At 45.5% G+C, this 27,205-nt stretch overlaps 1 protein-coding gene and 1 non-coding gene across 4 annotated transcripts in view; one reads left to right on the top strand and one right to left on the bottom strand.

The window, feature by feature from the left end:
* The first annotated feature begins 15,416 nt into the window (after nucleotides 1-15,416).
* The window catches only part of SFXN1 (sideroflexin 1), a 43,907-nt gene continuing 32,118 nt past the window's right edge, over nucleotides 15,417-27,205 (top strand). The window contains exons 1-2 of one of the 3 annotated variants that reach the window (XM_039460565.2): nucleotides 15,417-15,526; nucleotides 24,093-24,265. In XM_039460565.2, the coding sequence (XP_039316499.1) occupies nucleotides 24,102-24,265 (164 nt within the window). In that variant the 5' untranslated portion in view covers nucleotides 15,417-15,526; nucleotides 24,093-24,101. Of the gene's footprint in view, nucleotides 15,527-15,957; nucleotides 16,804-24,092; nucleotides 24,266-27,205 lie in introns of those variants that run through there. The other 2 variants (XM_074390538.1, XM_074390539.1) reach the window with 2 other exon arrangements.
* LOC120360472 (U4 spliceosomal RNA) lies at nucleotides 18,372-18,510 on the bottom strand. The gene has a single exon (XR_005576961.1). It is a non-coding gene; the product is annotated as a U4 spliceosomal RNA (small nuclear RNA).

Below are 27,205 nucleotides of genomic sequence, written 5' to 3'. Positions count from 1 at the left end.
TGTTTAAATAAAGCAGTTTCTGCACCTCACTTCCGCTTTCTGTACATTACTTTCCTTTTTCTGTCCAGCAATCTTTGACCACAGTGCAGCAACAAGGTCTCTCCGAACCTATTTTGGCTTAGGAGACTGCCCAATTCACAAATCTTTCTTTGTTCATTTAAACTCTGTTAAATCTAATTTATCTGAAGTCTTTATTTTAACAATTGCAGAGTTTCCATTTTGCAAAATATAGAGTTCTGTGGATGGATGGTGGTGATGGTTTCACAACAATGTGATTGTACTTAATGGCACTGATCCACACCAGTGGATCAGTGAAAATGGTTAATTTTATATTATTTTATCACAATAAAAAGAAAAGGAGGTCGGGCACAGTGGCTCATGCCTGTAATCCCAGCACTTTGGGAGGCTGAGGTGGGCAGATCATGAGCTCAGGAGATCAAGACCATCCTGGCCAACATGGTGAAACCCCATCTCTACTAAAAATAAAAAAATTAGCTGGGCATGGTAGTGTGTGACTGTAGTCCCAGTTTCTAAGGGGACTGAGGCAGAAAAATTGTTTGAACCTGGGAGGCAGAGGTTGCAGTGAGATGAGATTGCGCCACTTCACTCCAGCCTGGCAACACAGCAAGACTCTGTCTCAAAAAAGAAAAAAGGAAGCCAGAGCTGAGCCATCAGGTGACAGCCCGGGTCGTGCTCTGCCCTTTTGTGCTGTTGAAGACCCCTGTGCTTCCCTAACCCCTCTATGGCAGGCCTGAAGGATCAGTGTTTTTTTTTAGCCTGTGAGTACCCTATTATGTTTACCATCAAGTCCTCTTTCGGACTAAGTCACCCACCAGAAGAACATTCACTGAAATGCCAGCATTCCACACAAAGTGGCTGCAACTATCTGCCTACCAGAAAGCATCCCCAAGTCGTTCTATGGAACAAAGAATGCCTGCCATTTGCCTGCCACCCCTTATGTACTCTGCTGCCAACTCTTCCCAGGGTCACCTGTCTGTCCAGGCTCTCCAGAATGAAGATTTATCTGGCAGAACATTCATGTTTTTCTTTTGGCTCCTCTCTGATATTCTTTCCTAGTTTCATTCCTATAGATGACATGTGCCACACATCATGGGCCAGTAAAAGCCAAAAGTCTTTGGCTTTGGGATTTGCCCAAAGTCTCAGAATGAATAAGATAACAAAGCCAGTGTCTTACCCAAGCCTGTCGAACTTCAAAGACCATAATCTCTATCCATTGGAGAAAGCGTGGCTGATGTTCTATATAGCGGAGTAGCTCTTGGATCAAATGCAAAAGGGCCAGAGATAACTCTCCAAATCACACGGATTGACTTGAGATGAAAACTCATTATTACTTAAAAAATAGATTTTTAAAACTGCTTATGGCCTGAAAAACAAATTCACAAATTGAAACAAGGCAGTCAATATATCAACGATGTCATTTTTTAAAGCCAAATTTAACACATTGGTTAGAGCTTAGGAGACTCAGTGGCAGAGCAAGAGATCATGAAATTAAATTAATTTACTTTAACTAATGTGTAAGTTTAAAATTTAGTTAATTGGGTTAAATTACTGCAAAATACAACCAATCTCAAATGGAGGGGTTTATGAATCAAAGCCAGTGAAAAAATGTTGTTCTAATGAGAACACATGGACACAGGGAAGGGAACATCACACACTGGGGCCTGCCAGGAGGTGGGGGCAAGGGGGTGGACAGCATTAGGACAAATACCTAATGCATGTGGGGCTTAAAACCTAGATGCTGAGTTGATAGGTGCAGCAAACCACCATGGCCCATGTATACCTATGTAACAAACCTGCAAGTTCAGCTCATGTATCTCAGAACTTAAAGTAAAATTTTTTTTTAATGTCATTGTATATTTGCTGCAACAAAATCAGTGTCATGTTATTACTCATATATGCTGCAGTGAACCACACACCCAAAAAATAACGATGACTACAAAAGCAACACAGGGAGAAAGAAACTAGTGTTTCGTTGCTGCCCCCTATGGGCCGACTCTGACGAAAGTTTCATCATCTTTGTTTTGAACATGAAGAAACGACAGCATAGAAATACTTGTTAACTAGCCTGAGGTCATATGCTCATAAGAGGCAAAGCTGAGATTCACGCTTGATTCTGTCTGATTCCAAAGCCTGGCCTTTTCCCATGATCTTTCAAGTTTACGTACTCATTCATCCAATGACGTATTTATACACACAACATACACACCGATCCTAAATAACCGTGGATTTATTAACAATTTTATTGTAATTTATTAAGAGAAAATACAGACTGGGTGTGACCTTTCTGGTAAATTGTTGTTCATAATATTTGCTGCCTTTCTTTGGGAGAATATTCTACTTGCCCAGCTCATTGACTTCAGGCTTAGTCATGGGACTTTACACATCTCTAAGGGACATATGCTTTATGCTTTCTATGGGAATATTATAGGTCCTCACCCTGGGGAACTTTGGAGTGTCCATGTGACTTGATTTGGCCAATGAAATGTGGCTAGAGAGATGTGTATTATTGTCAGACAGAAGCTTGGTTTTAAGCTTATGGCTCACATCTGTCTTTGTGCCCCCCCCCCTCCCCAAGTCCAGCAATGTCCCAGTGAAGGCTGTTCATCAGCCTGTGTCCCAGAGTGAAGCCTTTGTGAACAGGAGCTGCAGCTGGCCCTCAATAGAATCGTCATGGTTGGATCAGGCACAGTGGCTCATGCCTGTAATTCTAGCACTTTGGGAGGCCGAAGCGGGAGGATCACTTGAGGCCAGGAGTTTGACAGCAGCCTGGCCAAAATGGCAAAACCATGTCTCTACTAAAAACACAAAAATTAGCTGGGCATGGTGGCACATGACTGAATTACAGCTGTGTGGGAGGCTGGGGCATCAGAATCGCTTGAACCCAGGAGTGATCAAGATGGCACCTTTGCACTCCACCCTGGGCAATAGAGCAAGACTCTGCCTCAAAGACAGAATGAAACAAAACAAAACATAATTGTCATTGTTATAAGTCACTGAGATTAGAGGATCATTTGTTAGCACAGCATCGTTTGAACTATCCTGATAGATGAGCCTTCTTAACTTGGCAGGGGTCAGTGAAGATCCCTTGGAAGAAGTGACTTTTGAGCTGAGACCTGAATGAAGAAAGGGATTCTACCTGTGAGAGAGCCAGGAGGGGAGAGATTGCCAGACAGATCCAAACAGCCAGTGCAGGTGCCCCGGGGTGGGAAAGAACTCAGCACACTGGAGGAAAGGTGGCCTGAGTCCCTGAGCTGACATACATGGTGAGGGATGAAGCTAGAGACGTGTCCAAGCCTGAGCACAAGGATACCACAAGCCCCCTGAGGAGGCTGGGCTGTATTCCACGTGTGATAGGAGGACACGGAAGGAGCCAAGCAGTGGAAGGACGTGGTCAGATTCAAGTGTGTCAAAGATTGTTCTCAGTGCTATGTAGTAGAGGACGCAGGGAAACCAATTAAGAGGCTTTCTTTAGGCCTGTGCAGGGTCGAACGGTGTTCCCCAGTAAATCGCATGCTGAAGTACTAACCCCCCGTAGCTCAGAATGTGGCCTTCTATGGAAACAGGATGGTTGCATCTATAATTAATTAAGTTTAGATGACCTCGCACTGGAGGAAGGTGGGTCCTTAATCAGTAACTGGTGTCCTTATAAAAAAGAGGACGTTTGGGTGCACACAGACACACAGGGAGAATGGCATGTAATGAAGGCAGACACCGGGGTGCGGCCCATGCAAGCCACAGCATACCAGTGATTACCAGCAAGCCTCCAGCAGCAGGCCCACAACCATGAAACAGATCCTCTCTCACAGCCCCAGTGAAGAACCAATCTTGCCCACACTCGGAATGTGGACTTTTGGCCTCCAGGACTGTGAGAAGATACATTTCTGTTGCTTAATTCACTCAGTTTAGGGTACTTTGTTGTATCACCATAGCAAACTAACACAAAGCTGGAAACACTGGTGCCTTGGACTGAGGTCATAGCACTGGAGGTGATCAAACAAAAATCAGATAAAGTCAAGGTACCTTTTTTTTTTTTTTTTTTTTTTTTGAGACAGAGTTTTGCTCTGTTGCCCAGGCTGAAGAGCAGTGGCACTGTCTTGGCTCACTGCAACCTCCACCTCCCAAGTTCAAGAAATTCTCCTGCCTCAGCCTCCCAACTAGCTGGGATTACAGGCACATGCCACCATGCCTGGGTCATTTTTTGTATTCTTAATAGACATGGGGTTTCACCATATTGGCCAGGCTGGTCTCAAACTCCTGACCTCAAGTGATCTACCCACCTTGGCCTCCCAAAGTGCTGAGAGTACAGGCATGAGCCACCACGCTTGGCCTCAAGGTACATTGTTGAAGGTGGAAATAAGGGAAGTTTCTATTGGATTAGACACAGATTAAAATGGAAAGGGAGGAATTAAAGAGGAAATTCTCAAAATTGTGTATCATGCACTCTGTTCAATGCTTTCATGGATTATTGCCTCATTTCATCTTTACCAAAGCCCCACATATCAGTTGGGTCCCCTGGGTCGCAGACACTGAGACAGAGTTAGGAATACAAGAAGTTTATTGGGGTAATTAATGCCTGTGGATGATAAAAAGGAGGGTTGGGCAGGGAAAAGGCTGTGATGTAGATGTGACAGAAGATTCAGCCACCCCAACCCAAAGATTTCCCATCACAGGCATCCTCCATTGGCAGAAATAGGCTCTAGTGTTCCCACCATGCTTGGCCATAGACTGGCAGGAACTAGAAAACAGTGTGGCCTCAGCTCAGAAGTGAAGGTGCAACCTGCAGGCTCTGACAGCTAGTAGCTATCGGCTGAATTCACTACTAACAGTGAAACAGCAAGTTCTTATTTGAAAGGAGATCCAAGCCGCTCACCACACTCTGTAACGTACAATTTCTAACCATATTTCTCAAATTAGGAGACAGAGGTTCAAAAATCATACTGTGAAACATTGCTTTGAATGGGACAACATAGACTCTGGCTCTGCTCCTCTAACGCTGTGGTCTTTGCCAAATTACGGTGAGTACTTGTGGCGGAGACTGAAAGCTGGCTCCCTCAGCACCCATTCCCGTGCCCTCGAGGCTTGCTCCGCAGCGCGGTAGAGGACAAAGAGCTAAAGGCAAAGCCTCAGATTCCTTTGCGCTGTGGGTACCGGTGCATGACCTGGTTTTGGCCTGTCTGATGTGTCACTTGGACATGACCATGAGAAGTGGAAGGTAGGACTGTGGAAGATGAGAGGCCCGCCTGGACAGCTGTGTGGCTGAGTCCCTAGACCCACAGGTGCCGAGCGGCAGGTGGTAGTAGCAGCACTGTTTCTGCTAGAACAGCCCTTCACTGATTGAGTCTCCCAACTGTGTTGTGCCTGGTGCTTTAAACACTCTGGAGGTTTGCAAACTGTCCAATATCCCTTAACAAATTCCCTTCTGTTTACACTAGGAGGATGGACCTCTGCTGTCTGCAATAGAGAGCCTTGAGAGACAAGATACTGCCTAGAGTACCCTGAGCCATATGGACACAAACGCACTATTTAGCAGGGAAATTGAACTGAAATCCAAATGCATTTTTCAAGCTCTAGCGTACTTCACTGCAGCATTTCTCCTGCATGAATTGAATACATTCTGGCTTTAGCAGCATGCAAACATATCTAAAAAAATTAAGTACACACCTGGCAGGCAGTGTGTTAGTTAAAAAGGTCTCAGATCTGCTAGAAATTGCCTTGCAAGACCCAGCCTTTTTTTTTTCAGCTATATACAAATTAACTATCAGCACCTTTAAACAAAGCAAAAATACTAGCTGAAAAATGTGAATGCCTTAGCTACAACACAGAATAGGTGTTCACAGAGTTTTGTTTGATACAAGCCCCTCTTAAAAAGTCCCATGTTTATCTCTGGTGTAATTTGAAGAATGTGTATTTTTTTTCCTCCCTACCTGTCCACCAAAAGTAAATCAAAGGCCTTTTACTTTAAGGAAGTTTCCACACGATGCAACAGTCAAGCATGTCAAGAGCTGGTTTGCCGGCTGGGCTCAGGCACACTAGGAACTTCTTCCTGTGCAAGTGGGGCTGCTGCAGTGAGCTTAGTAGAGGGAGAGTTGTGCAGCTGGAAACAAAAACCTGGACCCTTCTCATAGCCCTGCAAAACCACGCTGAGTGAGCAAGCTGGCCCCTTCCCTGGACCTCCGTCCTCCTCTGCAACCCTGCCTCAAGCGGTCCTTTTCAGGATTGCACTGAAAATCTGACAAAGCAGGAAGCTGAGATGGTTTACAGAGGCACTGATTGAGGTAAACAGAAATTTCAGAGGCCACCTCTGCATGGAGAAGCCACGAGCAGAACCGCCCAGTGCACCACCACCTCGGACCACACCTCCCCAAGTCATGCGGTCCCCAAAGCCGCCTTTTTCTGTTGCTCTGTTTTTGCTTTAGAGACAGGATCTTGCTCTATTGCTCAGGCTGGAGTGCAGTGGCATGATTATGGCTCACGGCAGCCTTGAACTCCTGGGCTCAAACCATCTTCCCACTTCAGCTTCCTAAGTAGCTAAGGCACTCACCACCATACCTGGCTAATTTCTTTCTTTTTTTTTTTTTTTTTTTTTTCCCTTTTTTCTTTTTTCCATAGTGATGAGGTCTGGCTGTGTTGCTCAGGATGATCTCAAACCCCTGGCCTCAAGTGACCCTCCCACCTTGACTTCCCAAAGTGCTGGGATTACAGGCATGAGCCACCATGCCTGGCAAAGCCTCTTGACCAAAAGCCCCATTCCAGCGCCTTCCAAGAAGCTGGTCTCAAAAATCCTATCTGTTAAATGGATAAAAAGCTGCCACATCCTCATATAATGGAATACTACTTGGCAATGAAAAGGAATGATGCACTGATGCATGCAGCAGCGTGGAGGAATCTCATAGCTATCGTGCTGAGAGAAACAAGACAGACACAAAAGACCACATGCTATAGGGATTCAATGGAATGGCATCGGGCATGCCTCTTCACCTCCCTCTCTCCTACTTATCCTTTAAGCCAGGGGTCATCTATCACCTCTGCCAGGAAAGCTTCCCTGAAACATGCCCAGAATGGGGCAGCGGTCCTTCCTCTAGGCTATGTCTGTGATGAGGCTGCCTGGCCTCTGCCTGTGTCTTTCTGTACTCCTCACTGAACCCTTAGCATCTTGATGGCAGGGACTGTGTCCATCTCATCTCAGTGCCCTCAGCCCTCCTGCATCGGGCTCACTCGGCACAAATCTCCGAGAATACTACGAGTGAATAAACAAACAGGCCATCAGAGACAACAAGGAGATTTGGCTTGTTGTTAAATGAATCTATGTTTTGCCTACAAGCATTTTGTTGTTGTTGTTCTTAATCTTCCAAAGTAAGAATTATCAGACTGCAGATTTTGCAGAGTAAAGCGTTATGTGCACGGAGCAATTTAGTAAGCAGTGGCCTGAATTCAGCCCAGACACTGATTATCTTACCTCGTACTTTAAACAATAACTTAGTTAACACATTCAAACACTAAGAAATCTCCCAGGAGAAATGCATGTTTTGGGCTTCTCTTGAAACAAATTAGAAGTTGTCGGTACCCTTATTCCCACAGCAACAATTTGCTGGGGTGAGTGGACTCTGTCCCCTTTGGTGGGTGTGCCCTCTCCATTTGGGCTATTTTTCTTACAGTTCCCTGCTGACCCCTGAGCTGGAACCCCTGATTTCAATTAACCTCATGCATGTCAATTAGTATACACTCCACCCTGCACTGTGTTAGGAGCATTTGATCCAAGTCAGACAGACTTGCATCTGTGTGGTATTAGAAAGTCACTTCACAAACCGAGACTCCTTCTCTGCCTTGCAACAGACAAGAAAGGAAAACATGACAACCACTGAAATACAGGTAATAGGCATACCGCCATACCACCCTGCATGTGCCCGATCTCATCGGATCTCAGAAGCTAAGTAGGGTCGGGCCAGGTTAGTACTTGGATGGGGGAAATGGAATAATGGAGCAAGTGTTTCAAAACCATTAACACCAAAGCATGATGAACATCAATGTTAACACCAGAGTAGGCGCCCAGTGGAGGGTAAAATAAAGTGCTTGGCAAAGTTCAGATCAGGTTCCTAGGGGAGGTGTCTTTTGAACTAGCCTTTCAAGGATGTCTATCAGCTTGTTTGGGAATCAAAGCCCTCTAAGGAAAGACATTCCAGACAGTGTGTGCAAAAGCAGAGGAATAAAACAGCCCTGTGCATTCCAGAGAGAGTAAGCTGGTAGATGTGCCTGCATCAAAATGCAAGGCGAAAGTTGAAACAGAATAGAGGGTGAGGCCAGTATCGAAAAGCCTGGAGGACCAAACCAGGGAACGTGGTCTCCAGATAAATGAAGAGCCAGAACAGGCTTTTGGATGAGGCATGACCTGACCTTCAGATCTGGGAAAGGTTACTCTGCAGACAGAACTTATGGGTAAACACAAGCCACCATACATTGAGAACTGCATACAAAAAAAATAAAATAAAAAATAACTGCTTATCTATTGATTACAAGTTTGTGCCTGACTGTTCTTGGCCGCTTTATTCATAATGGCCCCAAACTGGAAATATTGTAAAGGTCCATCAGTTGAAAAATGGACACCGAAAAAAAAATGTGATATATAACAGAATCCTGTGCCACAGTGGGGAAAATCCAACACCATAGATAAATCTCAAAAACATGCTGAGTGAAAGAAACCAGACATACACATGCAAAGACATAACTGTATGATTCCATTTTTATGAATAAGAAATGTTTCAGAGCATGAATGGGTTCCAGAGCAAGCAAAAGTAACAGATTGATGAAAACGTACTTGTGTTTTTTGTCATTGAAAGTAACGACAAAAACCACAATTACTCTTGGCTACTCCAGACACATGGTTTGTGAAGGCACCTCTGAGGAAGTAAATAACTGAAAACTAGCATCATAAGTTGTAGAAAGCGGGTGATAGATAATAAGTGGGTGATATTGGGAGTGGGGGTGTCCTAACTGGGAAAGGGCAAGAGGGAACTTCTGTGTCTGAGTGGGAAGCAGGCGTCATTGTCATTGACCTCTATGGGAAAGGTCTGATGTTGTCTGGCATGTGACCTCAGCTCAGCCAATCAGACGTTCCTGCCCGGACAGCGGAGACTCCATTCTGGCAGTGGCTGCAGCAGACAGTTTCAGGAGAGGAGTGACTTTCGTCCAGCGTTCAGGGGTGAAGGCCACAGAGTCCTCACCACAATGGTTTCGTGGCATAATCTGGGCTGTGACAGTAACTACGGGCACTTTTCAAGGAGCTGAGAATATAGTGGGGAATAAAGCAGACAGAATTCCTGCCCTTATGGTAGCAAATTCTAGCTGAAAACAGAGAAAAAAAACAAATCAAAAATAAGTAAACAAGGTAATTTTTGTTTGGTTGGTATTTGTTTTTGTTTTGAGAAAGGATCTTGCTCTGTCGCCCAGGGTGAAGTATAGTAGAGTGATCTCAGCACACTGCAGCCTCAACCTCCCAGGCTTAAGCGATCTTCCCTCCTCAGCCTCCCAATTAGCTGGGACTATAGGTGTGCCCAGCTAATTTTTAATTTTGGGGGGAGACAGGGTTTTACTACATTGCCCAGGCTGGTCTTGAACTCCTGGGCTCAAGCGATTCTCCCACCTCAGCCTCCCAAAGTGCTGGGATTACAGACATAAGCTACCATTCCTGGCCTAAACAAAGTAATTCTGGACAGAGACAGTACGACCAAAGAAATAAACAAGGAATGAGCTCCAGTGTGGGTGAGAGGGGCTATTCCACACAGGTGGTCAGGAAAGGCACCTCTGAGGAAGTGACATTTGACCTCAGAGCATTCCAGTAAGAGGGAATAGCATATGCAAAGGCCCTGAGGTCGGTAACGTTGCCCTGTTGAGCCCGCATTACCGTGAGCATAGGGAGGGGTGGTATATGGTAAAACTGGAGAACTGGGACAGGACAGATCATGAGGGTCCATAGGCCATGGGAAGAGTTCACATTTTATCATAAGTATAACTGGAAGCTGTTGATGATTTAAAAGCAGAGGGCACATGATTTTATTCACCTTTCCAAGAGATCAAGGACTGAACAGTTAGAGGCAAGAGTAGAAATGGAGATGTAAAATCAGGGGTAGTGTGATGCCATAGTAGATGATGGCACACAGTTCTATGTGCCAAACAGGCTAGTCTGTAGAGCGAGTTAATGAAACACCGATCTAGATGTTGCTGTGAAGGAATTTTGTAGATGTGGTTGACATCTAAAGCAACCAATTGACTTTAAACAAAAGAGGTTATCCTCAATAATGGGGGTGGACCTCATTCCATTGGTTGAAGGCCCTAAGAGGAAAACCTTTCCCAGTGAAGCTCAGCCTCCAGACAACAGCATCTACTCTTGCCTGAGTTTCCAGCCTGCTGGCCTGCCCTAGAGATTTCAGACTTGCCACACACCACAATTATGTGAACCAATTTCTTAAACTAAATCATTCTAGACAGATAAACGGAGAGGGAGAGACAGACAGAGAGAGAGCGAGAGCAATTGATGGAGATATACTAGAGAGAGAGAGATAGAGATATGCATATATGGTCTATTGGTCCATTTCTCTGGAGAAGCCTGACTGATACAAGTAGCTAAATCTTCAGGGTTCCAGTGAAGACTGGAGAAGATGTTTGTGCAAGTGGTTAGGGCATATGTGCTGCCTGCCCAGCCCATCATGCCCAGCCCATCATGTACACTCAATTACTGGCATTCCTCTCCCTTCCTTCTGTAAGATTCTGCTGAGTTTCTGGACCCAGAATCTCCAGGTCTTCCTCCGACTTGAGAAAAAAACCCACCGAATCCAATGTGCCTGAGTGGGTAGTGCGAAAAGACTTTCCTCGTGAGGTCGGGTGGACTCTGACACAACTGGTCCATGAAACAAGAAAGGGCACCTTCCCCTCAGTCTTCCCTGACCCAGTGCCTGTCCCTCCACACCCCTTTCTTTGTTTATTTATAGCACTTACTACATTCTAACATGCTATATATTCTACTTATTCATCGTGCTTCTTGTCTGTCTTTATTTCCTAAACAATCAACTACGTGAGGGCAAGTGGTGACACGTGTTCCATTCACTGTAGACTCCTTAGCACTTGGGATAGCAACTCATGTAGAATCCGTCACTGTTCAATACGCATTTAGTGAATAAAAAGCATGAAAGAATGAATAATGAAGATTACGATGTGACCTGAGAACATGTTTATAAACTATAACTTTGAGTGAAGAAAGCAAAACATAAAATACATGCACCAGGATTCTCCCCACACATTTAAATAACTGCATTCGCTGGATGTCCTGCTAGACGCTGGGGATAGAAAGTTGAATGACACTGAGTTTCTTGTCTGAAAGAGTTCATGGTCTAGAGAGAAGACAGGACTGTAAAACAATGCAGAGAGAGTTTATGAAGTGCCGCAGGAGCCATGAAGCTGGAACTCTAAGAAAAAATGGCTCTCGATGAACAAAGCTCACCATTGCCAAGGCACCGTGCTCATCTCTGCACATATGTAATCTCAGGTAATGGTGGTGATCGCCCCAGGTAAATGTTAGACTTACCCCATTCAGACATAAGCCAAGGCACAGCAAGAGCAAGTGTAGGGTCTCATGCCTGATCCTGGCAGAGATGGAATCAGAACCCAGAGGAGCCCACCTGCAGAGCCTGCACACTTAGGCACTGCACCGCGTGCTTCTGGGCTTGTGCATACAGAGAGCTGAACCTCAAGCATGAGATGAACAAAGTTTGATGAGTCAGAAAAGGAAAGAAAATATCGGAAGGAAATACACGAAAAATGTAGCAGGGAGATTTCTGGGGAGTAGCATTGAATGTACCCTTGTACTTTTCTGTACTTTTCAAATTCATCTGATTATGTATTTCTTTTATCATCAAAAACAGCATGGCTAATATCATCCGGAATTTAAAGTTTTCATTGAAGAGTTTATTTAAAGAAACCAACAAAAAATATGTCTCATTGGATCACCTGTCCTGCCCGGATGAAAACTTCACCTTGTAGTACATTCAGCAAGCTCTTTCCTCAGCTCCCTGAACTTTTGCTGTGCTCAGAAATGCCCCCCGTCTTTGCTGATTTAAGGATTGTTTAGTTTTTGCTGTTCCCTGAATGATCAAAGTCCATATTAAAATGTAACTGTTTTGCAACTTTTGTTGATGCAAGCGTAGCAAGAATTCCCAAGCATTCCTTTGCTGTATCAAACAGAAATGACATTTTAGCTTTACGGAAGCTGTTTCTGAAAGGGCTTTATTTGAAACAATGATTGGAAATCATATAAGCCCTTGCTTTCTACTTTTAATTCCCTCTCACTTTTCTTCCTTCATCCATCTGCTTTTCCCGCTTTTTCAAATTCAGTCACACTAGCTCGGATGTCACCACCTCTGTGAACATCTCCTCTACTCAGTTAGTCAGGGATGGAAATCCTACTCACAAGAGCTTAAGATTTTAAAAAGAAAAAAGAGGCCGGGTGTGGTGGCTCACACCTGTAATGCAAGCACTTTGGAGGCCAAGGCGGGCGGATCACCTGAGGTCAGGAGTTCAAGACCAGCCTGACCAACACGGTGAAACCTCGGCTTAGAGAGAGAGAGAGAGAGAGAGAGAGAGAGAGAGAGAGAAAGGAAGAAAGGAAGGAAGGAAGAAAGAAAAGGAAGGGAAAAGAAAAGAGTTGTGGTAGTGGGTGGGAGTTACTGGCTCCCATAGCTGACAGCCCAGGGGGAGGTAGATCTAGCCTTGGGCTTGGCTGAGTCCAGGAACTGACATGATATCATCTGATCTCTGTCTCTCTTACATCTTTTGGCCTGGCTTCACTTCCACAGCTCTAGCAGCCCTTAATTCACATTCTCTTAGCTTAGCTGCCCCAATATATGTGTGTGGTAGGGAAGGAAGACGGGGAGGAGAGGCAACTTCTCTTCCCCAGTGCCTTCATATAAATGTGGGGCAGAATTCTGCTTGGCCCAGCTTGGGCTATGTACGCGTGACTGTGGCAGGCAGGCGGAGATCAAGTCCCGTACTGATAATCGGACAAAATCAAATGAAATTGGGGAGAGGAATTCCCCAAGAGAAACTGAGATGCTGGAAAGATGAAAACCACATGTAACAGAATTTTTGAAGAAAAAAGATCCACAATTCTCCACCAGTCTGTATGTCCACACCCGTTTACCATGTTACTTGGCAGCTCCTCTCATCAAAAGATAAAGTCCATTTCACCCTGAATAGGGACTGGCCTTGTCACCCACTTTGACCAATAGGATGCCTTGAAAATGAAAGTTTGCCAGTTTCAAGCCTTGGCCTCAAGAGACCTTGAGTGCATCTACCCTCTCCTTTCTCTGCCTTTGCCATGTGAGCATGTCCAGGCCAGCCTGCTGGAGGAATGAGACATGGAGCAGAGCCATCCTGACCCAGTTATCCTAGCTGAGACCCCAGGCACACATATGAGAGAGCACTGCCAAGATCAGCAATGCCATTGACAGCCCACAGGTGACCACAGACACATGAGCACGCTCTGCAGAGCCCAGCTCAGGTCAGCAGAACCTCCCAGCCAACCCACAGACTCAGGAACAAAAATGAATGTTTACTGTTGCATAGTCCCAATGTTTTGTGGCTGTCATACAGCATTACTGTGGCATCAGACAATTGATACATTTGTATCTACTAAACTTCTTCCACATGCCTGTTCTGCAGGCAATTACTAAATCCCTTCTCTTTGTTCTCATGGCACTTAGTTATACAGTATATTCCATATACTATTGTTGCAAGTTCTCTATTGAGATGTTACAATTTATCTTAAACAAGTATTTACATGTCTCTCTCCTTGCCCATAAGCTCTTTGGAGAAACTGGTTTTGGTTTTTTCCTTTGCAAATTTTAAAAATAATTACTAGTTTTCTTTTGTATGTGAGAAAGATAGGGTCTTACCCTGTCACCTAGGTCGGAGTGCAGTAGCACCATCTCAGCTCACTGCAACCTCCACCTCCCAGGCTCCAGCAATCCTCCTACCTCAGCCTCCTGCGTAGCTGGGACCACACACCATCATGCCCAGCTAATTTTTTGTATTTCTGGTACAGATGGGGTTTCACCATGTCACCCAGTCTGGTCTTAAAACTTCTGAGCTCAGGTCATCCACACCACTTCGGCCTCCCAAAGTGCTGAGATTGCAGGTGTGAACCACTGTGCCCAGCCAAGAAGAGACGATCTTTTTTATATCTTTTGAGCCCAACACTTGCACAGGGTATGATACAGAGAAAAAGCTAGTTAAACATTCATAGGAATCTGAAGGATAAGAAATATCACTTAAAATATCTGTGACATATTGCTAACGTTTCAGAATTTTTGTTCGTCCCACCTGGATCATTAATCCACCTGGAGTTGAGTTTCCTGTATTATACAAGGTTGGGATTCGGCTGTCCCAGTAATGTTTAATGAATATCTAACTTTTCTCTCCTGACCTGTGATGCCAACTCACAGCAGGTTTCTACATGTGCAGGTTTCTACACGGCTGGCAACTCTACTTGGCTGCATGAGGCTCTTTGCTGACCCCGGAGCAAACACACCCCCTTTCTTATTTACCATTGTTTTATCACAAGTTTTCTATCTGTCGACAAGTCACTCTGCCTTGCTCTTTTCTTCAAACCTTGCCTGGCTATTTCCGGCTCTTTATTTTTTCATAGACATTTTATAGCCCGGTTGTGCCGTTATAACACACACTCCACCATGCGTACCAGTGTCGTCAACATCTTTTTTTTGGAATTGTCACAGGTCATTTGGGGGAGAATTTACATCTTTAAAAGTGGAATCTTTCTATGTAATTTATTATGTAATTTACCGTTTATTAGATTTCATTAACCCTCTAAATATTCCCAGGTTCTCAACCTGGTCCAAAACACCACGATTCCTCTCCCGGATAACCACAGCAGCTGGCTAAACGGTCTCTCAGCCTCTCTGCCTGCCCGTCACCATCCACACAGCCTGGTCTCCATAAACGAGCCGAGTGATTTTTTTTAAAGACATAAATCAGGTCGTGGCACTTAAGTCCTAAAATCACCTTGTAGCGCCAGTCTTGCCAAGCTCCACGCTTTAAGTGGGTAAATACTGAGTGCATGCGTGGGTGCTGGCTACGCCAGGCCCGGGGAATAAGGAAATGATAAAGAAGCAGTCCCTTAAGAGAAGCCCGATGGAAAGCAGTGGCCTTGGCCCGCGCAGAGCCCCACATCCCCATGAGGTTGGGCTTGGGGTTCCCGGCGGAGCCAGAGCGCGGTCGCGAACCCAGAAGCGGGGGCGCGGGTGTGGGGCCGGGCCCGGACCGGGAGGGCGGGTCCCGGGGCCTCGTGGCTCCTGGGCCCGGGCGCGCGCTCACAGGCCGGCGCGAGGACGCGCACCGGGGACGCGCGGGGCCGCCGTGGCGGGAGAAGCGCTTCCGGTGGCGGCTGAGGCTGCGCTGAGCGGGACCTGCGAGCGGCGCGGGCGGCGGCCCGGGGGAAGCGGTGAGTCGCGGGCATCGGGCCCGGCCGGGTGGGTGCGAAACGCGCAGGGGGCCTGGCGCAGGCGCGCAGGCTCGGGCCGTGCATCCGCGGTCCGGCCGCGAGAGACCCTGGGCTCGGAGGTCGGAAGCCCCTTCCCGGGCCGGGGGTCCCTGCACCTGGGGATCCCTGCCGTCCTGCCGCCGGACAGCTCCTCGCTCCCAGCATCCCGAGGCCCAGCATCCCTGGGCCTCGTCCCCGGTGGGAAGGGCCCTCCGCCCCTCCCATGCGCGCCCAGCCGCGCTGTCCCCGGCGGCTGCGTGGCGAACCCGCCACGGGGACACCAAGATGGCTGCCTTGGGGACAGCGGCGGCCAGGTGGCCCAGTGTCTGGCCCGACTCTCCGCGCTCTCGATTTTAACCGCTGGTGCTGGAGGTCGGAGTGGAGGCCACCTGGTCCCTGCCCTAGAACTCGCAATCCAGTAGGGAGGCGACGTGCAAGGAAGTCGATTCTTGGAATAGTGGTTGGTCCCACGGGGACCTTGCATTTTAACGCTTTTCTCCTGAGCTTTGACATCTGTCACAGGCCTCTAACCTGCCCAGAATGACAATAAACAGTCTACTAAGTGCGTGCCAGCTGGCTTAGGTTCATAGACTTTTATACTCTTCCAGCCCTGCAAGGTATTGGGTGTTGGCTCTATAATCCAGATGAGGAAACTGGGGCTCAGAGAGGTTGAGTAACCTGCCCAAGGTCACATAGCTGGCCATCCATAGTACAAGGCCATCTAAGTCTCAGTCACAAATGCTGCGTTCTCAAAGATGCTTCTCCTTGGCTATGCTGTCTAAAATTGCACCCTCATCCCCACATACACCCTTTGTAACACAAACTCTGGGCTTTTTCTTTAGTGTCTTTTGTCACTAGTTGAAATTAAAGGTGTTTACTTGTTTTCTAGCCCTTGTGTGAACAGGGCCTATTTTGTCTTGCTCAGCCTGTCTATCCCCCGCACCTAACCATTGCCTGCACCAGGAAGGCCCTCCATGGATGTTTGTTGACTGCCTGAATGAAAAAGCCTAGATCTGCTTGACTCCAGAGCTTGGGCACTTAGCTACTCCATAGGCAAGTCTTTTCTGAACCCTCATAGCTTTTTACTTGTACATTTATCACAGTCCTAATCCATCTTCTGCCTTGACTTCTAGATTTTGAGTTGGGTGCCTCTGGATTCTCTCTTCTTTGTCCATTCCCCGTTTACTGAGCTGCTTCAATGTTCCAGGCGTTGTTATAGGTGCTCAGGGAGTGTGCAGGTAAATAAGGGGGCTTTGCAGCTCCTATAGCCTCAGACTTGATATAAAAGATGACAGGGAACTGTTTGGGAGGGTGAATGGGGTGGCTCCCAAGAAGTTCTGGGACCTCAAGCAGGTCCTTTGTCCCCTCAGCACCGAGCAGGTGTCTCACTTTCAAAACTGCAGTGTTTGGCAGGGCGGAGCTGTCAGCTCCCATCTCAGCTCAGTAGGTGTTCAGAGATTAGATTGAGTCTTTCGGACCACATGGATGTTCGGACAATGATATCTGTCGCTCCAGTTTTCAGAGAGGAACCTATATGGCAAAGGGTGTCATAATTCAGGATCAGTGACGTGTTTAGCATGTTCTTAATTTTCTGTAAAAGTTGTATGAAATCCCATGAGAATGGATACAGAAAGGTACCCACTAGCGGGGAATATCTCTTCCTGCTCCTCACTTCCTGCAAAGAAAGCTGAGAAGACAGGCAGGGCAGCAAAGGCTGTAAGAGCAGACCCATCGTCCAGCTTTGTTCTTGAAGCCTGGGTGTCTGTATCCTGTTGTGTAGCAGTGGTGAGCTGCATTCGGTTAGAGTGGAACCATGAGTGTGACCAGTTTTTCCTTTGTGGTTAAAGGTAAGAAATCAGATGTAGTGAATTCATTTTTTTTTTTTTTTTTTTTTTTTTGAGATGGAGTTTCGCTCTTGTTGCCCAGGCTGGAGTGCAATGGCACGATCTTGGCTCACTACAACCTCCGCCTCCTGGGCTCAGGCAATTCTCCTGCCTCAGCCTCCTGAGTAGCTGGGATTACAGGCACGTGCCACCACGCCCAGCTAGTTTTTTTGTATTTTTAGTAGAGACGGGGTTTCACCATGTTGACCAGGATGGTCTCGATCTTTCGACCTTGTGATCCACCTGCCTCGGCCTCCCAAAGTGCTGGGATTACAGGCTTGAGCCACCGCGCCCGGCCTGTGAATTCATTTTTTAAAAAGGGAAGAACAAAGGACTGTTGCCCAGAAAGTGAAAAATCATTAAGTTAGAAAATGTATCAAACCTGCACTTAATTACACAATCAGAGTTACTAAGTTTTTCTTTAGCGGCTGTTAATTTGTAAGATAGTTTTTTTTTTTGTTTGTTTCTTTTTGTTTTGTTTTGTTTTTGTTTTTGTTTTTGTTTTTTGAGATGGAATTTCGCTCTTGTTACCCAGGCTGGAGTGCAATGGCGCGATCTCGGCTCATCGCAACCTCCGCCTCCTGGGTTCAGGCAATTCTCCTGCCTCAGCCTCCTGAGTAGCTGGGATTACAGGCACGCGCCACCATGCCCAGCCAATTTTTTGTATTTTTAGTAGAGACGGGGTTTCACCATGTTGACCAGGATGGTCTCGATCTCTCGACCTAGTGATCCACCCGCCTCGGCCTCCCAAAGTGCTGGGATTACAGGCTTGAGCCACTGCGCCCGGACTATGTAAGATAGTTTTATAGACTTTGGTGTATATCATCGCTGAGTTGATTCTTAATAAGTGGGTGGTAAAACTTCATCCGAATGTGTCTAAAATATTAGTTTGTAGTGTTTGTCATTTTTTGCAGGCTGATACCACCATGCATAGAAATCAATAGAATGTTTTTTAACTGATAAGAACATCACCCAACCTAAGATACTGCTTCAGTTTTCAATTAGCAATAATTGCGCCTCGGATAAACTTTGTGGGCTACGATACTGCCACTGCACAAAGCTAAGATGTTGCTTAAGAAATCCACACTCATAGCTGATCTTGAGGACTGGAATATGACATGTTACATGGATGTTTTAAAGTTAACAAAATAGTGGGATCTGCATTGGAGGGAAGGACATAGCAGTGGGAAAGGCAGGAGGCACTGATTATCCATGTCTTCCTGATTCTAGGCAGGCCCCACGTCTCCATGCAGGGCTGTTCCTGGAATAGGGAAACATATGCAACACAAATCCATTGCTGAGTGGAAACACCCTTTGAATGAATCTAATGCTTTGCACAGAATTCAGCTTTCTGATCTATAATTTGATCTCCTGTATGGCCATACCCATAAGAAAGGTGTGCAGATGACCAGCCGAAACAGAAATCAGGAAATTTGCTTTTTAGGCTCCTTGAGTTAGTGTGATTGTCCTTTGCAGACACATCTCCTCTGGCCTCTGAGGGTTCAGGATTGAGTTTCAAAGTCAAATAGAAGAACTGTGAAGGCTGTGTCATCTTGGGCATGGTACTAAATTTCTCCAAGTGGTTCTATAAAATGGGAAAATATCTTGGAGTGCTGTCATAAGGATTTAGCAATCTAACAATGCATGGAAAGCCTAGTGTCTGGGTGCTCCATCATGTCCCCTGGACAGTGACAGCAGTGTCTGACAGGCTGTCTCATACCTGCCTGGCCCCAGCTAAACAAACTGGGCAATCAGACCCTTTCATAACTTTTTCAAAATACAGTAGTTTTAACCAACAGGTTTCTAGCTTAATAACGTAGTTATCATTGTTCATCTTTAGCCAAGATTAAAGGTCTTTGTAAGTAATTCCTGATAAAGCACATTCCCTACTAACTTGTTTTCTTTTTCTTTTTCTTTTTCTTTTTTTTTTTTTTTTTTTTTTTTTTGAGGCAGTCTCGCTCTTTCGCCAGACTGGAATGCAGTGGCGCGATCTAGGCTCACTGCAACCTCCGCCTCCCAGGTTCAAGTGATTCCCCTTCCTCAGCCTCCTGAGTAGCTGGGACTACAGGCACATGCCACCACGTCTGGATAGTTTTTTGTATTTTAGTAGAGACGGGGTTTCACCGTGTTAGCCAGGATGGTCTCGATCTCCTGACCTCATGATCCACCCGCCTCAGCCTCCCAAAGTGCTGGGATTACAGGCGTGAGCCACCGCGCCCAGCTTTGTTTTCTACAAAATTTTGGAAAATTATTTTTTTCCTCTGGTAGTTAAGCATGTTCTTAGCATGCAGCTAAAAGTTTGAAATAAAATTTATCTTGGAGATAAATTATTTTTCTTATCTGTTTCTGATCATCTTCAGGAAGCTCAGGCAGCCATTCCCAGCACCTGGAGCTGTATTTATGCATAGGACTATGGCCAGTGAGGACAAAACTTCAACTCATGGAAAACCAGCTTGTTAACAGTGATCCCACTTTTGTTTGGCACTTTAATAAAGGCCTCTAATATTCCTCAGTTTGCTAATCCTATCAACTCTATGAGCCAGCTCTTACCTCTGTTTTATAGATGACAAAATCGAAGCTCAGAGATGTAAAGCAATTCACCCAGTCACATGTCTAGAAAGGAAATGACACGATCAGGACTGAAATCTAGATGATACTTGCTTAGGTCCAGTTCTTATTCCATTGGTTATCAGGGTAGATGCTCTGGAGATTATGCCACAGGGCAGGGGACATCCATCAACAGGAACCAGCCAGAAAAAAACAGCTGTGTGTTGGGTCTTTGCAAACCCAGGACCAAGCCATTATTGAGTCCCTAAGAGGCCTTCAGTGGATACAGATGGTGTAAGTTAATTTTGTTTGTGGATGAATAAATAAAAAGACTTTGAGAAATATATTGGGATGAGATTCCATGAAACTATATTTACTCAAAACCTTAGTTAAGAGATTGAATTTAGGCAGTTTTTAATTTCTCTACACGATTATTTCTGTCCCTTTTTAGGGGTAAACTAATTTTTCAACATATATCATCTGTAAAAAATCTGTTCGTTTAAATGCAGTATAATGTTACAATTATTAACAGTTCCAGATAGCCAACAACATTGTGAGAATGTCTTTGTGTGATAAAACCTTAAAGTCACTTTTCTTCTTAGCATAAATGGCATCAGCCAACCACAGAATTTTAAGTCCCACTTTTTTCTCATACCCCACCAAAAGGTCTTAATACCTTTAAAATCCAAATATTTCTTTAAAACCATTGATGAAAAAGATTCTTAGAATTAACGCCTCAACTGGCCAAGTACCAGGAAGCCACATTACAGCTATTGAAATAGACAGAGACCACCTGTCACCAATCATTTCCTTCTAGTACGTCTGTTCTAGCCCCTTTCTCTTCCCTCTGTGCCCCATTCTACCATTTCTTCAGATCATGAAAACCGAGCTTGCTGGACCTGAGAAACCTGCCAGTGTGCCGCTGCATTAATCATAACGTTTTGCTGCTACCTTTCTGTGGTCCTGAAGCCGCAGCTAGTAACAGCTCAGCAAGTGCGTCTTCCACAGCTTCCCTGGGTCCCTCTGTGTCTGTGGTGGGCTGAGGCCTGCTCCCCTGTCTCCTGGCCTCTCTAAATGCCTGAAAGCACCGCCCCAGCACTCCCCAGAACTCTCAAAGCCTCAGGTAGACAGGGCAAAGAGAGCATCCTCCCCACTGACTGTCTTCTCACTCTCCCTGGCATTTCACTTGCTTCAGGTGCCGTGAAACTGATGCACCCACATGCTCTTAAATACATTTGGCGTCCTGTGCAGTCTGTCCCTCTGAGAGACGTTTTTCATTATCCTTGCCGCATCTGCAGTGGGAACACAGATATCTTGTTCTCCAAAACTTTCTTTCTGAAGCCTCTTTGGTTTCATGATTACTCACACTGTCCCCGGTGTCATCACAAGGCTGTGCAACATCATGACTTCCTCCAGTGCAGTCTGCAGAAATCCAGGGTTGAGACGCATCTGTCCAGCACTGTCCCTATCTTAGGTCATGAAAGACTGTGAGCAGTGCTCAAGACATTTCTCAAAAAAGATGTCTGATCTTTGCCCAATTTCAATTCTTGGGCAAGCCCAGGGGCCTTAATTTGCCAGATGGACGGCTGCATTAACCACACGGGAAAACCAAGGCTATTCCTGCACCATCACCCCCACCCCAGGACCTCGTTCCCTCCCCACAACGGTGCCCTTGGCAGTACTGCCTCATGACCCAGTCCTGCTGATCCATCAGTACCAGGTGTGCAGGGCAGATGCCCTCAGTGCAGCTCTGCCTTGCCCTGCCACAGGGCCAGCCAGTGCACGTTGGGATGCTTCGGACCAACCAAGTGGCCCAGTCAGCCCTCACCCTGGCAGGTGGAAGGGAGGCACGCCCTGGATCCCCACATAGCAGCCAAGGCCTAGGGATACCAGCATCTCGCTCCCTGAATAGACTCCCGGCACAAAGTGGGGCCAGCCCAGGGCGTGCCTAGGCACACCCTCCTCAGCCCAGGCCCCATGCATAAGGAGTGCTCCGTGTCAGCACGCTTGCTAGGCCCCACTGATTTTAGAGACCGGTTACTACGTTGACCCGTTTGGTCTCCAGTCTCCAAGTTTCGAGCAGTCCTTCCACCTGTGTCCCAAGTAGCTGGGATTAAAGGCACGTGCCACCACGCTCAGTGCTATTGATTTTAATATGAAATAGGAAATAAGTTTTGGTGTTTGATTTTTTTTAAGTGGGACTCCTGTTTTTTTAAAATAGATCAATTTACTTGGAGTGCAAGCTATTCCTGTGCTTGATGGTGGAAGTAAGCTCATGCGTGAAAGAAGGCTTACCTAATTGAAACATGGGATCATGGTTAATAATTAAAATGTTATCTGATTTGAGATCAGCTGTTTTTGTGAGAATGCTAATGTGGCATTCCTGGTTAGTCTGTATTTTCTATTTTTTTTTAATTCTGGGAACAGGAGAACACAGATTATCAAACCCAACTGATATTTCTTATGCCACTATAGTACAACTTGAAATCCTTAAATAGAGGAAACGTGTTGTATTCATTTCCTATTGCTGTTATAACAAATTCCTACATATTTAAGTAGCTTAAAACAACACAAATGAATTATCTTAGAGTTCTGGAGGTCAGAAGTCTAGAACAAATGGGCCTTCCTTCTGGAGGCTCTAGGGCAGAGCCCCTTTCCCTGCGAGGGGCTGCAGCTCACAGCCCAGCATCACTCCAACTTCTGCTTGTCCCCATGTCTATTTCTCTGGCTCTGCCTCTCCTGCCTCATTCCTTCTCTCTTCTTTTTTTTTTGGGGGGGTGGGGGGCAGAGTCTTGCTCTGTCACCCAGGCTGGAGTGCAGTGGCGCGATCTCGGCTCACTGCAATCTCCACCTCCCGGGTTCAGGTGATTCTCCTGCCTCAGCCCCCTGAGTAGCTGGGATTACAAGTGCCCACTACCACGCCCAGCTAATTTTTTGTATCTTTAGTAGAGACAGTAGTTTATGTACTAAAGAAGGCTAAATGAATTTGCATCTTTTTTAGTTGTGTAATTTTTAGCATGTAAACCTTTTCTTTATCATTTCATTCCTCCCAGTAGGAATAACAATTTTAGTGGGCTTTAAACAACTTTAGTAGTTTGACATTGGTTGTTTCACTCAAAAAAATGGGTTCAAACTTCAGATCCTGTTACTGTTTTTATTATTATTACTAATATTATATATTTTTTTTTGAGATGGAGTCACACTCTGTTGCTGGCTGGAGTGCAGTGGCATGATCTCAGCTCACTGAAATCTCCACCTCCTGGGTTCAAACCATTCTCCTGCCTCAGCCTCCTGAGTAGCTGGGATTACAGGCGCATGCCACCACACCCAGCTAATTTTTGTATTTTTAGTAGAGACAGGGTTTCACCATGTTGTCCAGGATGGTCTCGATCTCCTGACCTCATGATCCACCCACCTCAGCCTCCCAAACTGCTGGTGTTACAGGCGGGAGCCACCATGCTTAGCATTTATTATTTTTAAACTTTCTGTTTTTTAGAGACATGGTTTTACTTTGTCACCCAGGCTGGAGTACAGTGGCATGATCATAGCTCACTACAGCCTCCAACTCCTGGGCTCATGTGATCCCCACACCCCCCTGCCACCTCAGCCTCCTGAGTAGCTGGGACTATAGGCATATACCACCATGCCTGGATAATCTTTAAAAAATTTCTTTGTAGAGATGAGGTCTTGCTATATTGCCCAGCCTGGTCTTAAACTCCTGGGTTCATGGGCTCCTCCTTCCTTCACCTCCCAAAGTGCTGGGAATACAAGTGTGAGCCGCTGCACCCGTCCTAAAACTTTTCATACCTTTATTTTCTCCAGAGTAATTCTAGGTATCCAACAAGCAAATACTAAAATACTGTGTACTTATAAAGAGAATTATGTAGGAAATGATTGAAATTTAGTGAAGATCCATTGAGATTTATAGACAAAGTTAGCTGTGAATTTCGATGGCCTTTTTGCCATTTATAGCAGAATTATAAATAGGATTGTATGTAAATCTTTACTTGAAAATTTAGGGTGACTCTAAAGTTTCTAAATATGTAGTGACATTATAAACCTTGCACGAACGAACTTGCCTTTTTGACCCTTTGCAGTTCGGGACCATGTCTGGAGAACTGCCACCAAACATTAACATCCGGGAACCTCGATGGGATCAAAGCACTTTCGTTGGACGAGCCAACCATTTCTTCACCGTAACTGACCCCAGGAACATTCTGTTAACAAACGAACAACTAGAGAGTGCAAGAAAAACAGTACATGATTACAGGTAACATGAATGATCGCGTTTTTTTTAATTTAACATATAACTAGATCATCATGCTGGGCTGTTATCTTTAAACCTTCGCTTAGTGATTTTACAACTTCTTTTTTTTTGCATTGGAATTCTTTTGACCAAAAAAAAAAAAAAAAAAAAAAACAAAGGAAGAAAAGAGTAAGAGTAAGAAGACCTGCTGCACCCCCTGCTACTCACCCTTAACAAAGATGCCTAGGGTTGACAGTCACCTGACAATGAGAGTTATCCCTCTTGGTGGTAGGTACCAATCCCCTTTCCTGGCAGCTTGCCTCCTGTTCTCCAGTAGCACCACTCCCTCCACCCCGACATCCACAACCCCTCCATGCATTTTTCTGTCTCTGAACAGAAACAGCATTATGCAAAAACACATTGCCGAGAATCAGGGGTTAGTTGGTTCCTTCTGAGTTACAGGCCCAGTGAGTAAAACCCTGTAGGTAAGACCTGAGATAGGAAGCATGCTGGTGGTCGTGCCTGCAGGGATTGCAGATGTGGGATGCATGCCATCAGTTGAGAGAACCAAGCAGGAGGGAAGAGGAGATGCTCCCAGTGTAGAGATAGTCTAAAGCAGCAGTTGGCCGCTGTTTGTGTAAAAGATCATCTAGGAACTATTTCAGCCTTTGTGGGTCTCTGTCACATATTATTCTTAATTTTTTTTTTTTTTTTTTTTTTTTTGAGACAGAGTGTCGCTCTTGTTACCCAGGCTGGAGTGCAATAGCACGATCTCGGCTCACCGCAACCTCCGCCTCCTGGGTTCAAGCAATTCTCCTGCCTCAGCCTCCTGAGTAGCTGGGACTACAGGCACGCACCACCATGCCCAGCTAATTTTTTTTGTATTTTTAGTAGAGACAGGGTTTCACCATGTTGACCAGGATGGTCTCGATCTCTCGACCTCGTGATCCACCCGCCTCAGCCTCCCAAAGTGCTGGGATTACAGGCTTGAGCCACCGTGCCTGGCTATTCTTAATTTTTTATTTATTTATTTATTTTTATTCTTTTAAAAAATGTGAAAACCACTCTTAACCTAGCAGGGCACATAGGCCACGACCAGTAGTTTGCTAACACCTGGCACTAAGGGAAAGTCAGCCCAAAGCTGGGGATCGGATTGTTAGAAGCTGCGTCCCTAAACGTGCCCAGAAGTGATACATCGGGAGCAGGTCCTTGACCGTCGTCTAAGTAGAGAGGGAACCAATGACAGTCATTAAGCACTGAGTCTGGGCTGGGCATGTGGCTGACGCCTGTAATCCCAGCACTTTGGGAGGCCAAGGCAGGTGGATCATGAGGTCAGGAGATGAGATTATCATGGCCAATATGGTGAAACCTCATCTCTGCTAAGATATAAAAAATTAGCTGGGCACAGTGGTGCTTGCCTGTAATCCCAGCTACTTGGGAGGCTGAGGCAGGGGAATCACTTGAACCCAGGAGGCAGAGGTTGCAGTGAACCGAGATCACTCCACTGCACATCAGCCTGGGCAACAGACCGAGACTCCGTCTCAAAAAAAAAAAAAAAAGACTGAGTCTGGCCAAGTTCTGCCATGTGCCAGTGTGCATAAAGAGGGGGGATACACAAACACCAGGAGAACATCCTGGAGCCTCAGGAGAAAATAGTGAAGGACAGGCACAAGCCACAGAAAGCAGAGAGGCTGAGATGAGACGACCACTACGTGGCTGAAAAGAAGATGGCACAAGGAAGATTGCCAAGAACCTACAAATGTAATTGAAATCGAAAGGTTCACTGAAGACAGTGGTAAAGAACAGAAATCACACAGTAAGAAAAAGTGGAATTACAGATGGAGAGAATGAACCCGAGAAGCTTTCCAGGGGTGAAGACCGGAGGTCAACAAACTTTTTCTGTAAAGGAGCAGACAAGAAGTATTTTAGGCTTTACAGGTCATGCATCTTTTGTCACGTATTCTTGTTCATTTTTATAACCCTCTGAAAATGTAAAAGTCATTCTGAGCTCACAGGCATAGAGAAACAGGCCAGGCCACGGACTAGTGTTTGCCCATCCCTGGTATAGATGAAAAAGAAAGGTATGAGAAAGACTCTATAGGAGGAAAAGAGAATGGAGACAGAAGATAAAATTAATTGGTGCTCCTAAAGGAGAAACTAGAAAAATGCAAATAAGCAATATTGAATGTGTTGCATAGCAACAGAAAATCGGATGGAATTTTCCTCAGGTGAGAAAAATCATTTCTGTGATTAAAGAGACCTGCCCTATTTCAGCACAGACCCACATATGGCAATTTTTTTCCTTTTATTTTTTTCTATAAACTCTTAAAACTTCCCAAAGCAGCGATGAACAGGAAAAAAAAAAAAGCTACTAAAAAGGAACATATCAGAAAGGGCTCAATATTTTCATCTCTTTACTAAATGTCAGAAGACAGTAAGCAATGTACGCAAAGTTCTCAGGAAAAAGAGTAGTCTTCTGGGAATTTTAGTGGGGATCATCTTTATTTGCAACAGCAACAGAAAATACGAAAGTGCGGCCGGGCGCAATGGCTCATGCCTATAATCCCAGCACTTTGGGAGGCCGAGGTGGGTGGATTGCCTGAGTTCAGGAGTTTGAGACCAGCCTGGCCAACATGATAAAAGCCCATCTCTACTAAAAAAAAAAAAAAAAAGTACAAAACATTAGCTGGGTTTGGTGATGCATGCCTATAATCCCAGTACTCGGGTGGTTGAGGCAGGAGAATCACCAGAACCCAGGAGACAGAGGTTGCAGTGAGCCAAGATCATGCCACTGCGCTCCAGCCTGGGCAATAAGCACAAAACTCCGTCTCAAAAAGAAAAAAAAAAAAGAAAGAAAGCAAAGAAAGAAAAAGAAAATGTGTAAAATAAGCAAGTGCTTCAAACATAAACTCTTCATAAACCCTTCTTGGGTGGTCAAAAGGTGGTACAAAATTGAGTTCCCAA

Source organism: Saimiri boliviensis, chromosome 20 (assembly GCF_048565385.1).
Source record: "Saimiri boliviensis isolate mSaiBol1 chromosome 20, mSaiBol1.pri, whole genome shotgun sequence".
Taxonomy (NCBI): Eukaryota; Metazoa; Chordata; class Mammalia; order Primates; family Cebidae; genus Saimiri; species Saimiri boliviensis.
The sequence above is the reverse complement of the archived record's forward strand: the minus strand, read 5'-3'. Positions and strand labels throughout refer to the sequence as shown.